Source organism: Podarcis raffonei, chromosome 5, assembly GCF_027172205.1.
Source record: "Podarcis raffonei isolate rPodRaf1 chromosome 5, rPodRaf1.pri, whole genome shotgun sequence".
In the NCBI taxonomy this organism is placed as follows: Eukaryota; Metazoa; Chordata; class Lepidosauria; order Squamata; family Lacertidae; genus Podarcis; species Podarcis raffonei.
Genome location: NC_070606.1, coordinates 72,544,996 through 72,567,966, shown reverse-complemented (window position 1 = coordinate 72,567,966; position 22,971 = coordinate 72,544,996). Strand labels below are relative to the sequence as shown.

At 44.1% G+C, this 22,971-nt stretch overlaps 1 protein-coding gene across 4 annotated transcripts in view; it reads right to left on the bottom strand.

Moving 5' to 3' along the window:
- Positions 1-22,971, bottom strand: part of NYAP2 (neuronal tyrosine-phosphorylated phosphoinositide-3-kinase adaptor 2) — a 151,801-nt gene that overhangs the window by 45,622 nt on the left and 83,208 nt on the right. For all 4 annotated transcript variants that reach the window (XM_053390064.1, XM_053390067.1, XM_053390066.1 and 1 more), the window contains exon 4: positions 4,927-6,024. In XM_053390064.1, coding sequence (XP_053246039.1) covers positions 4,927-6,024 — 1,098 coding nt within the window. The remainder of the gene's footprint in view (positions 1-4,926; positions 6,025-22,971) is intronic.

Below are 22,971 nucleotides of genomic sequence, written 5' to 3'. Positions count from 1 at the left end.
CCAGTTATTGAGCTGATGCTGAATGTGGATGGTCAGGAACTTCTCATTCTCACTGTGTCTGAGAAACAAACTGGTTGGGTGAGATAGAACATGAAGCTGCCTCATATCAAGCAGATTGTTTGGTCCATCCAGCTGAGTATTGTCAGTTAGAAGACTCTCTGGAAGGAATCTTGCTCCCAATATCTGTTTTTGATCAGATGCCAGGGACTGAACTTGGGACCTTCTGGGTGCAAACCATGTGCTATGTCACTCAGGTACAGTTCTTTCTACAAAGTGTTTGCATCCCACCCCCCCGGGTGTGTTTGTGTGTGCTGGAACATAGGAAAGATTTAATAAGGGAGGAAATCAATGATACAACTCCCTCCCTCTGAACATCACCTGTATCCTATAATCCACATCAACAAGTGCCTTACACTTCCAAGCTTTAGTTGCTAGTACCATTTGCCTTCTGACCAAACTGCGGGAGGCAGTGGAAGACAGAAGTGCCTGGCGTGCCCTGGTCCATGGGGTCACGAAGAATCAGACACGACTAAACGACTAAACAACAACAACAACCATTTGCTTAGTATGCTTAGTAAGTTAGTTCCTCCTAAAAAAAATTGTTTGCCATGGCCCCGAATGTGTCCCTCTTCTATTTGTAGCTCTCACGAACAGAGCAAAGCCAATCAGCCGTGCAACATGTTCACACTGGCACACTGCAGACATTTGTTGTCTTTTCAGTCATTCCTTGCTGAGACTGTAACTTCTGGAAATCTGTTGGATAAATTGCAACTCAAGCTTGAGCAGTTGAGTAAACAAAGAGGAAAAATAAAAAAGTCTGTGTGCATCAGTGTCAAACAGCAGCTGCCTTGAACAATAATAAATAAAAAGAAACCCAAAATTACATTTGTTACATAATTAGGTTCCCTTCACTGATTCTATGTCCTCTTGCAGCATGAAGGCAGATTGGTCTTTTTTTATGATGATCCTAAATTCATCAAAGAGAAGCAAACACAAAATCAGACTCCCAATGAGGAAGCCTTTCCAAAACAGATTATTTTTGTATCCATTACTGAAGGCTGCACAGACCTCATGCGCATCCACTTTGTGTGTGGCTGAAAGATTGAATGACTGTACCCATGTTCATACCCAAAGCATAGATGGTGGAACTTGAACAAACTGGTGGCTGAAGTCACTTGTACATACATTACAGTACATACAGTAGTTGTCTGAACTACTGAACATGTAGCAACTATTTATCTGTGCACAGCTTTATTTTCCAAATTACAGCAACAGCAATTTAAGCGTCGTGCAATCTGCCTACCCAGCATGTGGTGTTGATCATTAGCATTTTGTAGTATTTCCCACTTGACTATTTCTGACTCATTCCCACTGTAATGCAGACTGGGATTTCTGCTGAGAACTTGCTTAAATCAGAATGCTTAATTAAACGGGCTGAAGGTATGAACAAAGAAAACGAACATGTATACAATGATCAATCTGCATTTGGGTAAACCCAGGTGTATATGCTGATTGTATGTGCATTCCCATTCCTTCATCTATCCCCACTTTGTGGATGGGATGGGGGCCACTCAAGAATTAAAAGAAGGACAAAGAAGGAGGCAGGAAGCATGGTGGTTGGAAGGTCTCTGTTTCATGTTGAACAACCAATAAGAGGCAGATCAGATCAGGAACCAAGTCACCCAGGTCTCCTCCCTTTCCCCCACTAAAGTGGTGTTGTTAGAGGCATGACACTCCAACCTAGTAAGCTGAAGATTTTTACAATAAGTTACAAAGCAGAGTGAGCTAGTTCAGTGCTGTACAAGCACAACAGAAGTCTTAGGGCTTTATTCAACATAGCACTAATGCAAATGTTCCATCAGTCAACAGAATGTTCTCCACCTGCGCACACCCTAAATCTATCCTGGGTATCCTCTCAACCTTCTGGAGCAGGTTTAGGGTTAGTGGGGGGCGGGGAAAGGAGGTGTGTATGTCCTGCTGTGCTCTTGGCAGTTCTTGCATGTGTACAACTATTTCATGGAATACCACCTTAAATAGCCAGGGAGCTCCCAACTTCAACTGTTGTCGTTGGGGAGTTGAACACATTCTTCCCACAGTGATGATGTGTTTGGCTGAGAGGTCTACAAACACAGCTGCATCTGTGGCTGAACAAATTGCATCACAAACATATCAGTTTCAATATTAATCAATATTAATCAGTTGATATTAATCAGGGTGGGCTGGATGCCATCTGATGAATTGTTCAGCCTCAGGAAACTCCGGCTTGATGTTCTCTCTTTAGCAGTCTCTATATTGACAGAAGTTTTATTGAAAGCCAATGTATAGGTGCTCTTAGTTTGCACCTAGTATGGTCTGTGTATCATGCAGTTGCACATGCCTTGTTGTTGTTTAGTCATGTCCGACTCTTCGTGACCCCATGGACCAGAGCATGCCAGGCACTCCTGTCTTCCACTGCCTCCCGCAGTTTGGTCAAACTCATGTAGTACAGTTCAAATAGGTGATACATAGCCATACGTATCAGGGATAGCTTGAGAACTCAAATTCTAGTTCATTTATATTTCTCTCTCTCTCTCTCTCTCTCTCTCTCTCTCACACACACACACACCCCTTTGTGCATCATCTTGCTTCCTAGGACATTTGCAGATCATCCCTTCTATGCAAATACTACTGTTACCAGAATTTTTTTTAAAACGGACTTTACCGTAAAACCCATTAGAATGATTAGTGTGCTGTGTCAGTTCTTGAACAATCCCTAAGATCCTAATTTGCGATGAGTAATAATTGTAATGCAACTCTCTTTAATCTCCCTGCAGGGGTCTCTCAAAGCCTGCAACCCTTCCCTGTGCAAAAATTCATGTCATTATCCTCAACTATGGATCGGAAGGATTATTATGCACTCACATTTTCAAAAGATTTGAGGACTTAGTTAGGCATCTGAAGATTTCAATAACTTCAATGTTTCAGGTTTTTTTCCCTGGATGAAAAGTGAATCTTGGGTGTTATAGAATTTAATTATCTGTCAAGTGACATATACGGGAAGTTGAAAGTGACTAATCATATTAAAAATTGATACATTTGCATATCAGGGTACTGCCAGCAACTCAGGGATATTCCAGGTACAAAAACAAAACAACTGACTCCAGAAAGTCTGCAAAAGCTGAATATGGGCCAGCACAGTTCAAGGCCTAGCTTGCCAGCCACATGCCCAGGGTGCTGGTCATGGTAGCAGCTAAATATGTTGACCCTAACTATGAGATAAATGTTCTCATATTGCAACTGGATCATTGCTCAAACTGCTCCAAGCTCTAACCAATTAAAGTTTAACCGTGGCTTCGGTCTTGAGGTAGCTAGTTCTTCACTACGTCCTAACACAAATACAGCAGACCCTCCAAGTTTCCCTATTTTCCAGGGACAGTTCTAGATTCATAGATCTGATCCCAGAATGTCCCACTTTTCCTTAGGACATGCCTATTTTCATCGGATGAATGTTGAAGGGCATGGAGTTTTCTGACCCCCAAACCGTCTGAAAGCAGTCCTGTATAGGGAAGTTTTTTAATGTTTAATGTATTATTATATTTTAATATATGTTGATTGCCACCCAGAGTGGCTGGGGAAACCCACTCTGATGGGAGGGGTATAAATACTAAAATATAAGAATAATATATTGTGGGGGGCCCAGGTAAGCCCCACTCCACATAATCGATCACATGACATGGTGCGCACACACACCATTTGAATGGCAATGCCCACCAACTTTGTGGGGGCCCAGCCCCCTCAAATATTTTATTGCAGGGGCCCAAGCCCCCACGGCCCCCTAGGAGTTGGCTCTCTTAGTTTGTATGTCCTCTCTCTCTCATACCTAAGAATAAATTGTTTAATTCCCATGGTGCTGCCACTAAAACCTTATTAACATAGTGGACAGCATCCTTTTCTGCCATGGTAGTGACCAAGGGGTTTGATTCCCCAATGGGGAGATCAAATACTTTGATAGTGAAAGACAAAAGTTTAGTAGCAGAACATATGCTTTGCATTCGGAATATCCCAAATTCAATCCCTGACATCTCCAGATAAGGCAAATCTGGTAGTAGATTGTGGCATAGGTCTCCGTTTGAAACCCTGGACAACCACTGCCGATCAGAATAGGCAATACTGGACTCCATAGACAAACAGTTTGCCCTGGTATAAGGCAATCCTAGGTTCCTAAACTTTCCCAAAGTTCCACATAAGTGAAGCAAATTCCAGTTAATGATCAGAGAAGTGCTGTCTATAGGAGAGAGGAAAGTGAATCCGCACAATTCACACACGTCTGCAATCTGGCTCATTTCTTTCTGCAAGTAACACCATAAATGCAGCTATCAAGTACATTAGACCAGGGGGTGTTCAGTGTTGCTCTTCCACCCCAAAGGCGTAATTTATTGCCACTTGCTACATAACCCCAGGACTAGAAAATAAAACCCTTCTCAAATAAAAGCGCCTCAGCTATACAGGCTTCAAGATACCTCAGACTCACTCATAAAGTGGTTTTATAGGACCTGCAGGGGAAAGTATATCATGCTCACTTACTTCGTTAAACTACTAAAGGCTTAGAATACAATCCCTGCCTGCGCTTGATTCATTTTCCCAAGGACTTGAATCAAAAGCATTTCCGACATGCTGAAGGCAAAGCAGAGACAACATAATGTGAGTGGCGAGAAGGACGGAAGTCAATTGCGCCACCTGTTTTGTGCCTTCTGATTCTTCCGACAAAAATTAAGCTCTTCCTGCCTAACCTGAGTGTGAGGATAAAGAACTACAAGGCAGTAACCAGCAAAGAGCAATTTTGGGACCTGAGCATTTTCTTTTACTTGTTAAGAATACTTTAAAAATGTATATAGCTGTGATCATCAGTAAAGAGTCAAATAAGAGTCAAATAAGTGAAGCACTTACTCTCTGCAGGCTCTTTAGATCTTCTTCCGCTGGAGGATTTCCTCAGTAAGCTTCGTCCTGAGGTAAAAAGGCTGGTTAATTCCTCTAGAGGACTGGTAGGTGTTCTAGAACGGGAACTACTTTGTGATGATGACCCGTAGGTATTGACAGAGGTGTTTACCATTTTCCCTCCTTCTTGCAATATGTTTCTGGCTGTAGAATGAGGCACTGATGGAGAACTTCTTGAGAGACTTCCTGAATGTACAGAATCGTAAGGAGGAGGTCTTTTGAGACTTAAGGGGGTAAGTGACCGACCCATATTCACAGGAGAGGGGGAGGCAGAGTGGCTTTTAGGATAGCCATGTGGAGACTGTGTTCTGTATAAGGTAGAAGGATGTGGAGGAGAAGAAGAATGTCCTGGAGTACTAGTTCCATGAGATGCTGTCTGGTCTTTCTCCAGTTTTTGATGACTTGGAGTGTGAGGTGGCAGTGATGATGGAGAAGCTCCAGCTTGCTGCTTGATATAAGACACGTTTTCTAGCACAGGAAGCTTTGTGACTTCCAGTGGTGTTAAAGGAGATTCATCAGAATTTGGGGAGCATTGCACTGGTGCAGGTGGAAATACCAGGAGTGGAGGTCTATGAGAAAGCAAATTTGGAAATGGTGGGGGTATATCACAAAGAACACCCTTGGGAGTGGATGGCACTGAGGACTTGGTGAAATCAAGGTCAGGCACTGTGGGAGTAGCACACTGAGAAGAACAGCTGTGATGGTCATACTCACATGGACATTTTGAATCTTGGCCTCCATCGTCAAAGATGGGGTATTTCATTTCCTCATATACTGCCTCACTTTGATCCTCCTCATCTTTTTTGAAGTCTCTAAGTATATTTCCAACCATTTCGATATAAACCGGTTCTTCTTCCTCAGTATCTGGAGCAGGACTGCTGACCTGTGATAAGGAGGTATCCCTGCTTAGTGTTGACTTTGTGGGGCCATGTTTTTTGATGTATGTCTCATCAAAAGATGCACTTAGCTGAGTGTTTGGGTTCCGTTTCGGCTTAGGGGGAGGAACCTTCTTTGTATATTCATCGCTGTGAGGCCTTGGTTTGGCTGACACTGCAAAGGAACCAAAATACACATCGATCAGATGTTTAGTCAAAACATTGTCCACCTTTCAAACACCTATAGTTTAGCTACTCTGTTTTTACTCCTGATTTGTTTCATCATTTCTCCTGAACTACATGATGCAATGGAAGCAAACATTTGACAAAACACCATTCAGACTTCATGAAGCTCACTGGTATTTTAGATTTAATCTCCAGTGTTCAAAAATGATATTGTTTCAGGATAACTAATGTAAATGTGCCTCATGTTATGCAGTAACCTTTGCTGATCACCTAAGTATTTTTGGATGAACTTGAGAGATCTAATCTTTTAACACCCTAAGGCTGCAATCCTATATCTACTTATATGACAGTGCACATCCATTAAACTGAATGGGGAAATGAGCAGGCATGCTTATTGGCCGTAGCTTATTCTGTAGCCTTTAAAACAGGCTTCCTCAACCTTGGCCCTCCCTAGCTAGCAGGACCAGTTGTCAAGGATGATGGTAATTGTAGTCTCAAAACATCTGGAGGGCTGAGGTTGAGGAAGCCTGCTTTAAAACAGCTTCTTTCTGCTTGCTTTAGGAAGTACAGAGCTTTAGAATGACAATTAGATAAATGACAATTAGATTGGGAGGAGCTGAATTTAACCAAGTTTCTTAAAAAATCAAAAACAAATTGAGATAACCATAGAAATTTACATAAACTGCTTTCTTGATTATTCTGTAGAGATTAATTTGTATGAAATCCTTGACCTTTCTATTGAAATGATCCCAAAGCAATGCTTTTATTTGCAGTTTCAAAGACAGTCCAACGTGTTGTTCCTGGGTTTATATTTGTAAGAAACAGATAAGATCCTGGGACACATTAAGCCTTCTAGACTTCCACTGAAGCCTTTACAATACATTCATATGCATAGAGTCTTAGAATGATAGAGTTGGAAGGGACCCAACATCTAGTACAACCCCCTGCGATGTAAGAATCTTTAGCTGTGATGACAGATAGCATGCATTTGAAACAGGCAGACGCTGGTTAATTTTTAGGTGCCAAGTCTATTTCTGTTATATGTGTTAGTGGTATTTCTCCCCCTACACTGTTTGTCATCTGTAAATGCCATGTGAAAAAGAAGACATGAATCAATCATGGCTTCCCCATGTGTACCTGAAGCTTGTTCCGCAGTTTATGCTCACCACAGGGAGTCAACTATGTGGACCATGATGATCCTGTGCCAATGCCGGCCACGTGAGTAGACTGGTGAGCAACCAAGGTGGATTCAAATGCCAATCAGTCTGGATTTCAGGAACTAGAAACAGTGCCTCCAGTTCCATAAATTAGAGTTCTCTGGATGTACTTTGACAGGTGCCTATAGCACAATATGCTTCAGGTTCATGCTGCTTTCCATTACACAATGAGCAGCATGGATTAAGCTGTTGGCTTTCATTAGATGTGGCAAGTCCTGAGCTGGGACAGGAGATTGTATGAAGTGACCTTCAGGTTCCTTCCAAGTCTTCCCTTTTTTTCATTCAGTGAAAAGGTCCTTTTCTTTCCTCCCCTCCTCCTTACTCCAATTCCCCAACAATAATTCAGGCATTATCTGTGTTTTCTATTTTGCATTGTGCTGCGCAGTCAAGAAAAGGAAGATAACATGGTTTGAAGTGCACCGTGGAAGCGTCTGGCATTTTCTCATCTGGTGTATGAATGCCATGTTATATCATATACAGAAAACAAAATACAATTAGTGGCATAAAGGTCGGCTGACTTCACCCTCATGCATAATATGGAGGATAGATGTCTACAAGAGAGGTCCTCCTCTCTTATCCCTTTACAAGACTCTTATATCGCTCATGCTACTGTTTGCATGAAGCAGTTTTCACAACGGAGAAAAGAAAATATATATTTTAGCCTCTGCCTCCCCGCCACCCCACACAAAGTCTGGACTGTAAATATTTCATAACACAATTTATCTAAAAGGATCTATGTTGTACTTTCCTGTTATTTCAAGCCCTGCCTGAATAATCACTTACTTTCTCAGAATATTAAGAGCAAAGAAATTATTGGGGAAATGAAGTTCTGCTTACAGTAATCACAGAACAAAATAAAAAGTGCAATGGTAAATAGGCAGTTGCTGCACATTTACGTGTAACTAATTATTGGCATGGATAGTTTATGTGTTTGTGTGTGATATCTGGGAGCGTCCCACAGGCAATGAAAAGGAATTATTTGGCAATCTATGTGCAAGAGAAAAAGGCACAACATTACATTAGCACTGTGACATTTAGCAGACAAGGAAAACACTCCACGCATGCTGAGAACACAAACTCCCATGAATGGCTCATTCTGGCCAATTGCCATACTCTGTGATATCCACACCATCCACTGTTGTCTTTTTATAGACACTAAAACCTATCCGAGAAGAAACCTGCTGGTTTAGACCATGTACTCCAGGGCAAAAACAAATAAATCTGCATCTACTCTCCCCAGACCATTCATGGGACTGAATCCAGGCTCACTGATTTCAACTTGGCTCCCAACTAAATCAATTGCATTTAAGTCATGATTAACTTGTCATGCTAATTTCAGGTGGATCTAAGTTCAACTAACCTAATCTAGAACCAAGCCACATTCCCCCCCCCCCAATTTCTGTTACCTGCCATACCCACTTTTCATCTTTATTGCTAAATTAAAAAGCGTGTTAGCAGTGTTAGCACATGTATGTTTTGTATGCATGCATCCCCACACCATTAAGCACAAATTAATGCTGATGTATGTTACACACACACACACACACACACACACACACACACACACCAGCCTAAATAAAAGCAAAACTGAGTTTACCCTGGGTTTTTTGTCACATTTGTGTGTGTGTGTTTTCTGGTCTCTGAAGTGAAACACATACATTAAAATCCCTCAGGACCTTAACAATAACCCAACCTTCTACTAACATGTGTTTCCATTATTTCATTGCTCTCATGGGATCATTAGAAATTTGTTGAAGTATTTTTATGTTGATGTTTTGATGGATGTACCCCAACCTGAGATCATTTGATGCAGTCCAGGTGTTGAAATGTTTTAAATAAACACACACCGCCATTTTAATTCAGGTATTTATGGGACAGAACACTGTTGTTCTGCAGATAACTTCACAGAATCCAATTCCACATTCCATCTTTTACATCATACTCCTGAAACCCATATTTGGTAGGTTCACTGATATGCAACCCCAGTTTTCTTACCTGCAAATCCTTTTTGTGGGTGGGTGGAATGAAGTCCTGTATACCAGGACTCTAAAACAGCATATGCAGGGTGAGCTTCACCCACCTTTCCTAACGGGATGTGGGTGGGGAGCAATAGTGACTGCATAACTCCCTACAGTCTTAGTTGACAGGCCTTCCTAGTGTTAACATCTTCATTCTGTCTAGATTAAGCTTCAGTTTACTGCTCCTTCTCCATGAGAATGATACACTACAGTCTGCTGCCATACCTGAAGCTTTCCAGTAACCAGCTAAAGGAGCTATACAAACAAACAAACAAACAAACAAACAAAGACACATGGAGGTCTCCAATATAATATAGGAAGAGAGAGAGCCAATTATTTTAATAATTATTTTATTACTTTATATGGAAATTTAGGCAAAGGGAGAAGAATATTCATTAAGAGACTTATGTATTTGTGGGTGGTAAATATACAAGTCTGCTCCAAAACCTAGAACTGGAATAGGAAACATGTGGTCCTTCAGATCTTGTCGGTCCCGTCATCTCTAACTGTTGGCCATGCTAGCCAGGGTTGATGGGAGCTGGTGACCAAGACTATCTGGAGGTCATTATGTTCCCTGTTCCTAACCTAGAGAGCTCAGTTCTTGAAACAGATCTGATGGCACCCCAACTGAAGAAGCAGACTGATAACATATAACATTTTTTAAAGGAGGTATTTTTGCAGAACAAAAGATCGGCAGAGCTTTCAGACATGCTTGCCACATGCTGCACTTAATTCTAGAAGTTCTGCGTGCTCTTTGTCCTCACCACCTCCTTTCCTGCATAAGAATAGATTGAAATACGAAATTATGTTGTGACATTTCTTTTCATGATTGCTCAGAGTGTGAGGGGAAAGGGCAATTAAAACAACAACAGCAACTAGTTTGTCATTTTCTATTGTGCCTCACCTGTTTACCAGCTTTTGAGACCTCCATATGGAGTTAATTTACTGTGCAATTCAGCCCACTTAGAAGAATGACATTAAGTGCACGGGAAAATTAAACTCCTGCCTCCTCATTTATAAAGACACTATGCCAATAGGTATTTTAAAGCTGAACAACCTTTCTCTCTGCATCCCCTTAAAAAACACACACAAAAAAAACCCTGAAATGAAAAAGCCATTCTCTAGAGATCTCACCTGCACACATAGCACATAGAATTAGGCTGTGGTACCACGCTTACAACAGGGTGAGTCCCATTAAATTAATCAGGACCCATGTCTGCATAAACATGCTAGGATTGCACAGTTTATCAGGCTATGCTTGGACAGATGTTGCATAGCCTATTATAGTGTGCATATGGGAGTGAATGGCTAATTTGCTCTGCATTGAACTCCTGATTTGCATTACAGTCAAAGCTGAAAATATACAAATAACTAGGAACTGAGGAGGAATATGTTTTAAATGGGTTCATACAAGGAATCTGGCAGTTCCAACCTGATAAAGCTTTGCCCACATTGGACCGCCTCTTGCACTGATCTGCTTGTATGCAAAAAGGAACAATATATTATATGTATAGTACATATAAAAGAGTCAAGACCCATGTAGTGCTGTATTTCTGCAACACAATTTTATAAGTACAATTGTACCTTGGATCCCGAATGCCTTGGTACTTGGATGTTTTGGCTCCTGAACACCGCAAACCCAGAAGTGATTGTTCCGGATTGCAAACGTTCTTTTGGAAGCCGAACATCTGATGGGGCTTCCACGACTTCCAGTTGGCTGCAGGAGCTTCCTGTAGCCAATCAGAAGCCACGCTTTGGTTTCCAAACATTTTGGAAGTCAAACAGACTTCCGGAACGGATTCCATTCGACTTCCAAGGTACGACTGTAATAATATATAATAATTTTAATATAGTGGCATGCCTTCTTGGGTGTGTCTGTATATTGCCTGATTTTCTTTAGAAAATCTGGAGCATATGTGTGTACAATATGATATGCAAAATGATGCATACAATAATACACATAATAGAGGATTTTTAGCAAAATCGGTAAAAAGTAACTTGCTTCTTGTCAAGACCAAGGAGAGAAGATTTGGGGGGCGCACAGAGGAAACAGAATCTTTGCGGGAAAATAAAACCCCTGCGTCCAGTCACGCTTCCCTTGCGTGGCTCTGCTTGGGAGCTGACCTGGCAGGAGAGCAGAGTAGCAGCGGTCCTGTGTCCGTGTGAGATGAGGGATAAATCAAGTCCAGAGACAGTTCGGTTCTTATCTCTAGAAGCGTTTATTTACAAGCCATAAAGCAGTTTCATTCCATCGGAACATGGAGGCATTCTCAGCCGTGCTCCAAAAGCACACACGCAGCCTCTGAGCTGAGCTGCGTCTCAGTCAGAATCGAAAGCAAGTCTGAAAGCAGACACACGCTGTGACTCACTTCTCTGCGACAAGCTCCTCCTCCCAGATAAAGGACACCACGGAGTTTTAACCCTGTCAGTTCCAAACTCCACACCCCCTCTTGTCCTGCATCTGGGGACAATAGCCAACAATGCTTTCCCCATACACAGACCCTCACAGAACTCCTCGTGCTTCTGGAAGGTTAATGGTTTTGTGAAACCATCAGCGAGGTTCTTGGTTGAGGGACAGTATTTCAGAGCAACTAGCCCCTCATGAACGCTCTGACATACATTCCGGAACCGTATGTCCAAATGTTTGGTCCTCGCCTTGAATTGCCCTGTCTCAGCCAATTTGAGGCATGGTTGATTGTCTTCATGCACCACAACGGGCAGACAATTCTCTCCACAGATTTCCTCGACCAAACACACATAGAACTCCAGTTCTCTGCAAACCTCTGATAGCGCACTGAACTCAGCTTCAGTAGATGAAAGCGCTATGAGACTTTGCTTCCGGGACCTCCACCCAATCACTGAGTCCCCAAACTTCACCACTAGGCCTGACACTGATTTGCGGTCCTCAAGGTTAGCCCAATCCGAATCCACCCAGGCGGTCAGCTTGACATCGCCCTCAGCTGACATCTTGAGGCAAAAGTCTTTGGTATCTTGCAGGTAACGTAGCACCCGCTTAATACCATTCCAGGCCTGCACACTAGGACTTGAAGCCTCTCTACTGAGCAGATTGACAGCAAACGCTATGTCTGGTCTGCTCCACTGTGACAGGTACAACAGACTACCCAGAGCTGACTGAAAGAGCTCAGTATTTTCGAACACCACGCGTTCTACTTGCTGACACTCCTTCACGTACCCAGTCTCCATGGGTGATCTGGCACCTGCACATTCAGACATCCTGAACTTCTCAAGCAACTGCTCAATCTTACCTTTCTGGCGAAGCAAAAAGCTTCCATCACTTGCTCTTGTGATCTCTACGCCTAAATAGGACTTGACATCTCCAAGTTGCTTCAGCTTGAACCGCTTTCCAAGCTCCTTAGCAAACTTCTCCACCTATTCACCTGTCCGTGCCATGAGCAAGATGTCATCAACAAACACCTGGGCCACTTGCTGTTGTAAGCCTGAATCTCTAATGTAAAGACAACTGTCTGCAAGAGATCTCTTAAAACCTAGCTCTTCTAAGGCTTCATGTAGGCACATATTCCAATTCCTGGCAGATTGGCGTAATCCATAGATGGATTTGTGCAACCGCCACACGACGCCTGGCTCACTGACTTCAAACCCTGGAGGAGGAAGCATGTACAACTCCTCCTGGAGATCTGAGTTCAGGTAGGCGACATCTACATCAAAATGGTTCACCTTCCAACCTCTCTGTGCTGCTATCGCCAAAAGCGTTCTCAAAGTCTCCGCCCTCGAGGTCGGCGAATATACCTCTGTGAAGTGGACACCCCTTCTCTGTGTGAATCCACGGGCCACTAATCTTGCTTTGTACTGTGGTTCTCCTGCTTCTCTGGGTTTAAGTCAGTAAACCCATCTGCAGCCTACAGCTTGCTGGTTAGCCGGCAGCTGTGTGAGTGAGAACACTCCAAGAGACTCCATTGAGTTCATCTCCTTCTGCATCGCCTCATGCCATTTGCTGGCTTCTTCCCGAGGCAACTTCTGAACATCCTCAAAGGATTCAGGTTCACATCTAGCCACACCAACCCAGACACTCGTGGCTTCATACCTTTCAGGTGGCTTCCCTTTGGTTGATCTTGCTGACCTCCTCAGCGTGAATTCTGGAACTGCGCCTGAATCACCTGGATCAACCCTACTATCCTCTGTGGCAGAAACATCCCCCTCTGACCTGCTGCGCCATTTAGGGCGAACAGCTGGTTCTGCTGGCGAGGATGGTTCACTCCTTAGCTCAGACTTGACAGAGACCTGTGGAGGGGTCCTGGGACTCCCCTTTGGAGAGATACGGAGCCTCTCCCTTGAAGATCCCGGCTCTGGACTCTGTGGCTGTGGACTGTGCACCTCAGCACCAGGTTCAGCCTCCTCCTCCTCCTCTTCCTCATCTGAGTCTAACAGAACATCCGGGTTCCCGTGAAGACGCTTCCACCCACTCTGCTCGCAAAACTCAGCACTGCCGCTAATAAGCAGCTTGGACTGGTTGCCAGTAGGGTATGCGAAGCGCCACGCCTTTGAACCCGGCTCATAGCCTACAAAGATCATCTTCCTAGACCTTGGCTCACCCTTTCTGCGCATGGCCTTTGGAATGAGAACTCAAGCCGTAGACCCAAAAGTGCGCAGAAAACCCACTTTAGGCTGCTTCCGGTGAAGCAGAAAGTACGGTGTGTCTCCTACACTGGAATTGAACACCCTGTTCTGCAGGAAACATGCTGTCTTATAACTCTCAGCCCAAAAGCGCTGTGGCAAACCCGAGTCTGCCAACATAGCATTCGCTGATTCCTGTAGTGTGCGAAATTTTCTCTCTGCAACCCCATTCTGTTGCGGAGAGTGGGGGGCCGTCAGTCGATGACTGATACCCTTCTGCCTGAAAAATGATTGCAGCGCAGAACCTGTGAACTCCCCCCCCCCCCGATCAGATTGAAAGGAAATCACCTTGGTAGAGAACCGTAGCTCTACCGCTGTGATCCAATCCCTGATCAGTGCAGCTGCCTCTGACTTCTGTTGCAGCGCAAAAACCCAAGAATGTCTCGAAAAATCGTGAACCAGAACTAGAACCCATTTAGATCCAGCTAAAGAAGGTGTCGGCATGGGGCCCGACAAATCTGCATGGACAAGTTCAAAGGGTTTACTGGTTTTCCTCTCTGACCTGGGGTATGTGCATGTTGTGACCTTTGATTGCTTACAGGCTTGACAATCTAGGTATTTGTCACATGCTTTGAACCTACACCCAATGGTGTTGCCTGTGGCTTTCCTCACATATGACCACCCTACGTGCCCAAATCTCCTGTGCCATAAGTGTATACAATCATGGTGTGGTGGGACATTAGCACACTGCCCTTGGGCGTCGTTAATGGACTCTCCACTAGCCCCATTTTCCACCAGCCCCATTTTCCCACCAGCCCCATCTTCAATGGGCATCTCCACCAGAAAGAGCCTGTCTTTTCTCTCGACACTGTAGATCTTCTTCCCATCCCTGTAGAAGGAACACAAATTGTTAGAGAGCAGAACATCGAACCCAGCAGCCATAAGAGCTGGCACACTTAAAAGAGAGTGGGCAAGCTCTGGAACCACATAAGCTTGCACCCAATGATCTATAAAAGAACAATATAGAAACCCAGATTCAGTCAGTGGTCTTTGAGACCCATCTGCTAAGGTAACATAGCGTCCAGTTTTAACTGTCTTGCAGTTCCTCAGGAGCTCTCGAGAAGTCACGAGGCAATGCGAAGCTCCCGAATCGACAACAAGAGATAAAGTGTGTCTCTGGCTGTTTTCCAAAGATGCCATGGCATTGCTCACACTCCCATCGGTTGCCATGGCCACAGCCTCCCCCCGACTGAGGCTTTTGCCTTTTCTCAGAGACACCATCGCAGCTGTGAGGTGATAAGACGCCTTGTCTTTGTTTTTCTCCTGGCCTGCTGCTTTCCCACGTCTTTGCTGGGAACTGGCCCTGGGAACCTGCTTTGTTGACATTCCACGCCGGCCGGTGTCCTTGGCAGCCTGGGCCTCTAGCGGATGCTTCCCAGCGCTGTTGGACGTCGTCTCAAAGCACAAACAACTTTCGAAGCCTTTGGCTTTCTCAGAGCTCTTGGAATGGCCTGCCTGGCCTGCCCCCCCACTCCTTCTTGGGGTGCAGCCTGTGCCCTCTTTCACAGCTCTCAGCCTCTCTCCAGCACACAGCCCATCACACAGACGTGTCGAAGCATAGCAACAGCTTGCCAACACAGTCCCAGCCCCCACTGGGCATTCTGGGCATCTTCTAGCCCCCTCTGGTCTGGCTCCCACTGCGGCCTGACATGCCGTCTTCAGTGTCTGCCACGCGACCCAGGGCTTGCTCCCTTGGCCCTCGGCTTCCTCCCGGCCCTTGGCTCCTGCTGAGCTTTCGCACAGACTCCTCAGCACCTGCCAGGCGGCCTGAGCCGATTTAACGCCCTCCAGGTGGGGCAACAGCAAAGCGTCCACACTTGCTTTCAGGAGGCAGAGCTCTCTCTGCTCTCTCTCACTCAGCAGAGCAGTAGCTTGCATGGGTGGGGCCGGCTCCTTCTGGACTGGACTCCAGAGCCCTGTGGCCACAAACCACCCCCTTGCTCCTCTTGACCAAGCCTCCCAGTTGGCCCCATTCAGTCTCTCACCGGGGTAGCTTTCTTGGCTCTGCTGTGCCTGTGCAGCAGCCATTCTTCCTCCCCCCGGGGCTTTAGCGTACTCACACTGCCAGCAAGCTGGACTCTCGAAGCAGCCGTCCCTCCTGGCTCTTGGCTCCGCTCTCCAGCATCTCCCACTGCCCTTCCTGGCAGGAGATCACAGCAACTCAACGCTGGCAGCCTTCTCCCTTCTCACACTTGTCAGGAAACACGTACCGCCATAACCTTTGCGGGAAAATAAAACCCCTGCGTCCAGTCACGCTTCCCTTGCGTGGCTCTGCTTGGGAGCTGACCTGGCAGGAGAGCAGAGTAGCAGCGGTCCTGTGTCCGTGTGAGATGAGGGATAAATCAAGTCCAGAGACAGTTCGGTTCTTATCTCTAGAAGCGTTTATTTACAAGCCATAAAGCAGTTTCATTCCATCGGAACATGGAGGCATTCTCAGCCGTGCTCCAAAAGCACACACGCCGCCTCTGAGCTGAGCTGCGTCTCAGTCAGAATCGAAAGCAAGTCTGAAAGCAGACACACGCTGTGACTCACTTCTCTGCGACAAGCTCCTCCTCCCAGATAAAGGACACCACGGAGTTTTAACCCTGTCAGTTCCAAACTCCACAGAATCAGCACTGTGCTCTAGATACAACCATGGAACTCAACACAGATTTTCAGAAAATTCGATCCCTATAAATAACTCATTTCTACTACTACTTTTCACTTAGTTATGGTTGGAGATGTATCAGTGGTATATCCCTGCAATTTAAAAACATAGCCTAACTACCATGATAAATGCTGAAGACTGATTAACAGCACAATTATGTGGATGTTGGTTTGAAACTCAACCCCACAGTGCTCAGTGAAGTTTACCCCTTGTGAATTGAATTGCAGGCAGTATAAATCAGCTGATATAGATACCCTAGGACAAAATCAAAGCCACAAATGTCAAGGTTTTTTTTTCAAAATTGAAAAGGGCTTTATTTTGAAACTAAAATTGGGGTTGCTTCTATGATTTTGAGGATTGTTTCAGAAGTAGTTTTAGCTCTGTATACAGCATGGATGAAGATGTCTGCCAGTCTTGAATGATGATATATTGGATGGATCCAGACTTAGTCTGCTTGAATCAATGGAATTTAACTTAGTCATGACTAACTTGTCCTGCAGATTTCGCAAGCAATGTGAAATAAGGGGGGGGGCACAAAGGGTAAACACTGTTATTCTGCCCTTAATCTGAGAGCTCCAGACTGTCTTATCTTCTGCATGAAACCAGGGACTCAGCTAGACTGGTGAAGAAAAAGCAATTTATATGCATTGTATGTACAATATAATATTGTACCATCAGATGGCGATGTGGAGTCCTGCTTTTCTCTACTTGTTTTCCCTGTTTAAATTTACAACGCTTTAAACTGAAATGCTTCTATGAGGTGTCTAGATCCGGCCCAGCTCTCTGCTTCTCTGCTTATACCAAACTGAATTAGTTAACCTTTCCCACAATGAAGTATCCATCCACAGAGTGTTCTTGGCAAATTACAAAATGACTGATTACTCTCTCCACTTAGGGTCCTTTGCCTCTGGACTTTACACTTTAGCACCATATTTTTCATTAGGACTGTGTAACTGAACAACCTTGAACAACCACAAGAAAATAATAAAAATTCATCAAAAAGGACACTGCTGCTACGAGTTTTGTTTTCAACCAAATGGTTTGGAAAGAAGTTGTTTTACACCTTTCTTTAAAAACACATAGGTTTCTTTCTTTTGGTGAGGAGGAACCCACATGTAGGGAAACTGTAAAGAGCTTAGTAGTTAGATTTTAGATTTCTTTGAGAGTTTGTTTCAGAGAGAGAGAAAATATCAGTACTTTCTGATCAAAATGTTTTTACAAAATATGGTTTGTAACTGGAAAAATATTAACATTATTTACAGTTAAATACTTCATTTCCTTCCATCCCCAATAATTGATGGGAATTGTTTGTGTTTCTTGGTAAACCCAAAAAGCTATTTTGGAAACAGGACAATAGATGAAGCCTACTGAAATTGGGGGGACGCAGGTGGCACTGTGGGTTAAACCACAGAGCCTAGGACTTGCCAATCACAAGGTTGGCAGTTGACGGGGTGAGCTCCCGTTGCTCGGTCCCAGCTCCTGCCAACCTAGCAGTTCAAAAGCATGTCAAAGTGCAAGTAGATAAATAGGTACCACTCTGGCGGGAAGGTAAACGGTGTTTCTGTGCGCTGCTCTGGTTTGCCAGAAGCGGCTTAGTCATGCTGGCCACATGACCCAGAAGCTGTATGCCGGCTCCCTCAGCCAGTAAAGCGAGATAAGTGCCACAACCCCAGAGTCGGTCACGACTGGAGCTAATGGTCAGGGGTCCCTTTACCTTTTACTGAAATTGGATAGGCACAAAGCTGGCACCAGGCTCTTTGCTGTCTGTGATAAGGAGGGTGCCCCCTTTCAGTTCCACATAGAGAAGTCAGCTGGGCTGGCAAATGAATCTCAGGGCAGTCCTCTAATACTTCACTACCACTTCCTGTCCCCCAGCATCTGCCACCTGAGGCAGTTTCTTCACTCTGGTTGCACCAGCCATGCAGGGTCAAAATGTGGAAAGAGTAGATCTGCAAAGCAGAAGTGTTTATAATCACAGGGCTGATTTTGAATCTTGGACCTGAATCCCCAAGTCAGTTCTCCAACAGATTTGGGTATTCTGATGCTCCTCAGTTTCCTCTGGGCCAGCAGGGGCTATCCCCCCAAAAAGAAATGTCCAAAAAGCATGGAGGCAAAACGCGGAGTCGACCACAGCCTGGCCCCAACAGCCGGTTTCTCCTCTTCCTTGGGGGTGGAGGTGATGGAAGTCCCACGGCTGCCATGTTCAGCTCTGCCCCGTCTCCTCCCGATGTCCTGATGGAAGCGTGTGGTGTCAGGTGTTACACGTGTGGCATCAGGACATTGCATGCACAATGTTGGCCCCCCCACAATCGGCCTCGCAAGCTGGTGTCTCTGCTCTGTGCTGACCTCCTTACCATGGTGTGGCGTTCGTATGGAGCCCCCGGTCGTCTCACGGACTATTGACCCATACACCACTAACCCGCTGCCACCAACCAGGTCCTCCCCGGTAAATCACTTAGTCAGGTTCTCAAGTTAATAAAGAAGAGTGTAGTTTATTGCAGATACAAACAAACTTTAACTGCATTCCAAACGTTGTTACTCTTCACCTTCTTAGTCTTAGTTTATCCTGTCTCTGTCTCTTCTACCTCCCCTCACACAAGAACCAACTGCACTAACTGTCTCTCTATTTCCAACTGCCTGCCAACTGCTTTTCCAACTGCCTTTCCCAACCAACCAACCCACTAAAACTAACCAACTAACCACCCCCAAACCTCAGGCTAAGCCCTTTTATAAACAGGTAGGCTCTACCTCCAGCTTTCCTATTGGTCTACATTTTAACCCTTTCTTTCCCCCTATAAAAACATTTTCAAATGAATGGGCAAACGCCACACATGGGAATACATATACCATACAAGCAAGCTCAAAAATGACAGCTGCTGTTGCTTTGACCAAAGAGAACTATGCGAAGTTTAAACTCTGCAAAGAATTGCCCCATAAGCAAATCTGCAGTGGCATTACGTGAGAAAGTATCCAATGAATCAAAAAAGTATTAAGAGGAAAGCAATATGTATTTGCAGTCTCCCTGGAGATTAATCTGTGCATCCACAGATCAGCTGTAATTAAACTGATATCACTATGTACTCTCACTGTGACCAATCAAGTGACAGGATTTCAAACTGAAAATTAGCAAGCCGCTAAAGATTACTTGTGAAAAACAGGATTTTTCCGGTAGGGACAGGGTACCAATATTCTCATGATAGCCATTTTTAATATAAAAAGTCCTCCTGCTGTTATCTCCCTAATTTGTTTATCAATGGGTTGTCTCATCACCACCTTATGCAGTTTGGAAAAGAAAAGAAAAACTTTAACAGGACATGCAGTTTTCAAATTAAAAGGACATCCTAGCAGCAGTGTACATTTTCCTACCTCAGCTAAATGCACCAGAATTGCAAAAGCCCATTGAACTCCCCACCCCCCTTGTGAATATGGCCAGGTCACAGAAAAGAAAGGAAAACCTGAATAATTTTGAGGAAGTCTTCTCTTTTTAATGTATCGTTCTGGATGCTTTTTTCCCCACAGCAATTGCATAGCTGACAGACTTCTCTGTAGTTTATTATACCCATTAGTCAAGTACTGTATTCCCCAAACTGAGCACACCTAGCAGTTTTGCGGTGAGCTGCACTCTCCATTCTGAGCATCTTACCCACAGTATTTAAAGGAGTGCATCCCATGGATACTTCACAGAGCTTGTGCTTCACCCTGGTTAGGAAGCTTGAATGGCAGTGACCTAGAGGCACTGTATCCCACATTTGGAGACATTGGTGTTATCCTTCTCACCCATCACAGCTTTTGTATGAACCTAACTCCCCTAAGCTCCACAAATACCGGTTTGCCACTGCAGAGTTGATGGAGGACATGGGGTTAGGCGAAGGTCAAATAGCTTTGGATGTCATTTTGATGTCAAACAGCAAATATCTGCCTGCCAAACATTCCCTGCATGTCCACAACTGGATGGAAATAAATATTTGGCAAATAGTGAAAAAGAACGTAGAAGGAATTTCTGGAAATAATAATAATAAGTGAAGAAAATAATAATTGGGAGGGAGGGAGGGAGAGAGAGCACACACTGGGAATTAATGAGTGAATAGGGTGGTCCAGAACCCACATATATATATACCAATCTGCATAAATGAGCAAAGATTACACACAGAGCAGAGGATGTTTAAAGTGAGTTTTTATCCCCTTATCAGCACAATTAAGCACACAATCCGCAGACAGGTTAGCGTATCTTGACTACAAGTGCTTGCAATCAGTTTCTCAGCACAACATAATTCCCAAGCTGCTAAGTACGTGTCATATATTTTAACACCCAACAGACAATGCTTTGCAGTGTTTGCGACTTCCTTGAATGTTAATGTGTCTATAGGTCTCAAAGGATGTGATTCCTGTACAGCTTCAGTTAATGCAGTATGAAGTGTTTGTGTTAAATGTTGGCTTTTAAGGAAATCAAAATACAAAATGGTAAAAGACAATGATATGTAGCAGAAAGTACAATCTCTGTGATTGCAATGTGTGCTATTGAAATCCTGAATGAAACCTCTAACATGCCTGAAGTTGTTTCTTCAATAATGACTCCAGGATCTAGTATTCAACTTGCTATTGATATGTAGATCAAAACGCACTAAATTCCACAATGTTCTTAGTTAGCAGCACAAATAAATGTAAGGCATTTGCTTAATCAGAGTCAAGTGCTTCCTTTACTTATTCTGGCACCTCAGAAAACTGAAATATTTTTTTAATGATCAATAGCAGGTATAATGAAGTGGAAACTTAACAAAAATAATCAGGGCCAAAAATATGGGCTGTCTGCAAAATGCAGTACCCTGTTTCTATTATAAAGATGGGAATGGCAGCTGTGAAACAAGGTTAAAATATTAGCCAGTTCAGAGTATTGCCCTTATTCTAGTTTGCATTTGTGATGATATCACATAGCTGAATGAAAATCTGACACAACCCAACTTCCACTATGCCTATTGCTAGGAAATAAACTGCTGATGAGCAAGAAGAATATTGGGTTCTACTAAATCTTAAGTTCTTCAAACACAAGTTGGTCATAAGCAGGATGGGAACACACACACCCCAAAAGAAAAACCTGACAGCTTCAGCTCTTTTCTGATCTAACTCATATTTTTCTGCTGTGGCAAGAGTGCACTATGGGTGTTTGGCATCCTGGATGGGTTTGTAGCAGTGATTTGATAGAAAATGGTGTTGCTTTGGTGTGTGGGGGGTAGTGGCAGCAGTTACTGGTATAGTAATTGCCTCTCCTAAAAGGTAAATGCCCTCAATAAGTCAACCACTTTGAGAGATTATAGTGCAGGAGAAACACTTTTGTCTGAGAGAGAATTATAGAGCAGCAAGAGGTACCTTTTTCACGCAGGGAGCTCACTTGAGATTGCACAAAGAGTAAAAATTGCCAAGAAAATGTTCAGCCTAAGCCCCATTGAAACAAAACGCAGTTGATCGAGAGTTGTGCTCTTGTTCAAATCCCATCCATGTTGATGAGCTGCCCAGAGGAGGAGATGTGACTGGCCAATTGTGCCATTACAAAAATAGTGTACATGTGGAAGCATTGTTAAAAGCCTACATGAGTCTTTATCTGTTCCAAGTGAAAGACACAACGGCATCTATTGGATCAGAATCCAGTAAGCACAAATCATTTTTTTCCCTACTGTTTTGAATGCAAATGGTCCTTATCTTTTCCTATATCACCTTGCACTTCCTCCAAGTAGCCCTTCACATTTTATCCCAACAGCCCCCTGTGGTAGGCTAGGTTGACAGATAGTGATGGGCCCAAAGTGACCCAATAACACTACATGGTGATGAGGGATTTTTGAACCAGTAGTCTCCATACCTTAGTTCATAATGGCACCATACCCTACTCATGCTGGGTGGCTGTTGCAACCCCTCACAGATAGCACTCCATTCACAAGGTGCAAGGAGTCACATCCCAGTGGCCAACCTTCTAAATTTCCTGCCCAGCTGCATTGCAAGGCAGGATAGCTCACCAAAACAAAAGTTAAACTGCTGAATCATGGGCAGCCAATGAGTGGAGCCTGCTCCGCCGACTATGAATAATAATAATAATAATAATAATAATAATAATAATAATAATAATAATACTTCATTATTATTATTTATACCCCGCTCATCTGGCTGGGTTTCCCCAACCACACTGGGCGGCTCCCAACAGAATATTAAAAACACAATAAAACATCATCAAACATTAAAAACTTCCCTAAACAGGGCTGCCTTCAGATGTCTTCTAAAAGTCAAATAGTTGTTTATTTCCTTGACATCTGATGGGAGGGCGTTCCACAGGGCGGGTGCCACTACCGAGAAGGCCCTCTGCCTGGTTCCCTGTAGCTTCACTTCTCACAGGGAGGGAACCGCCAGAAGGCCCT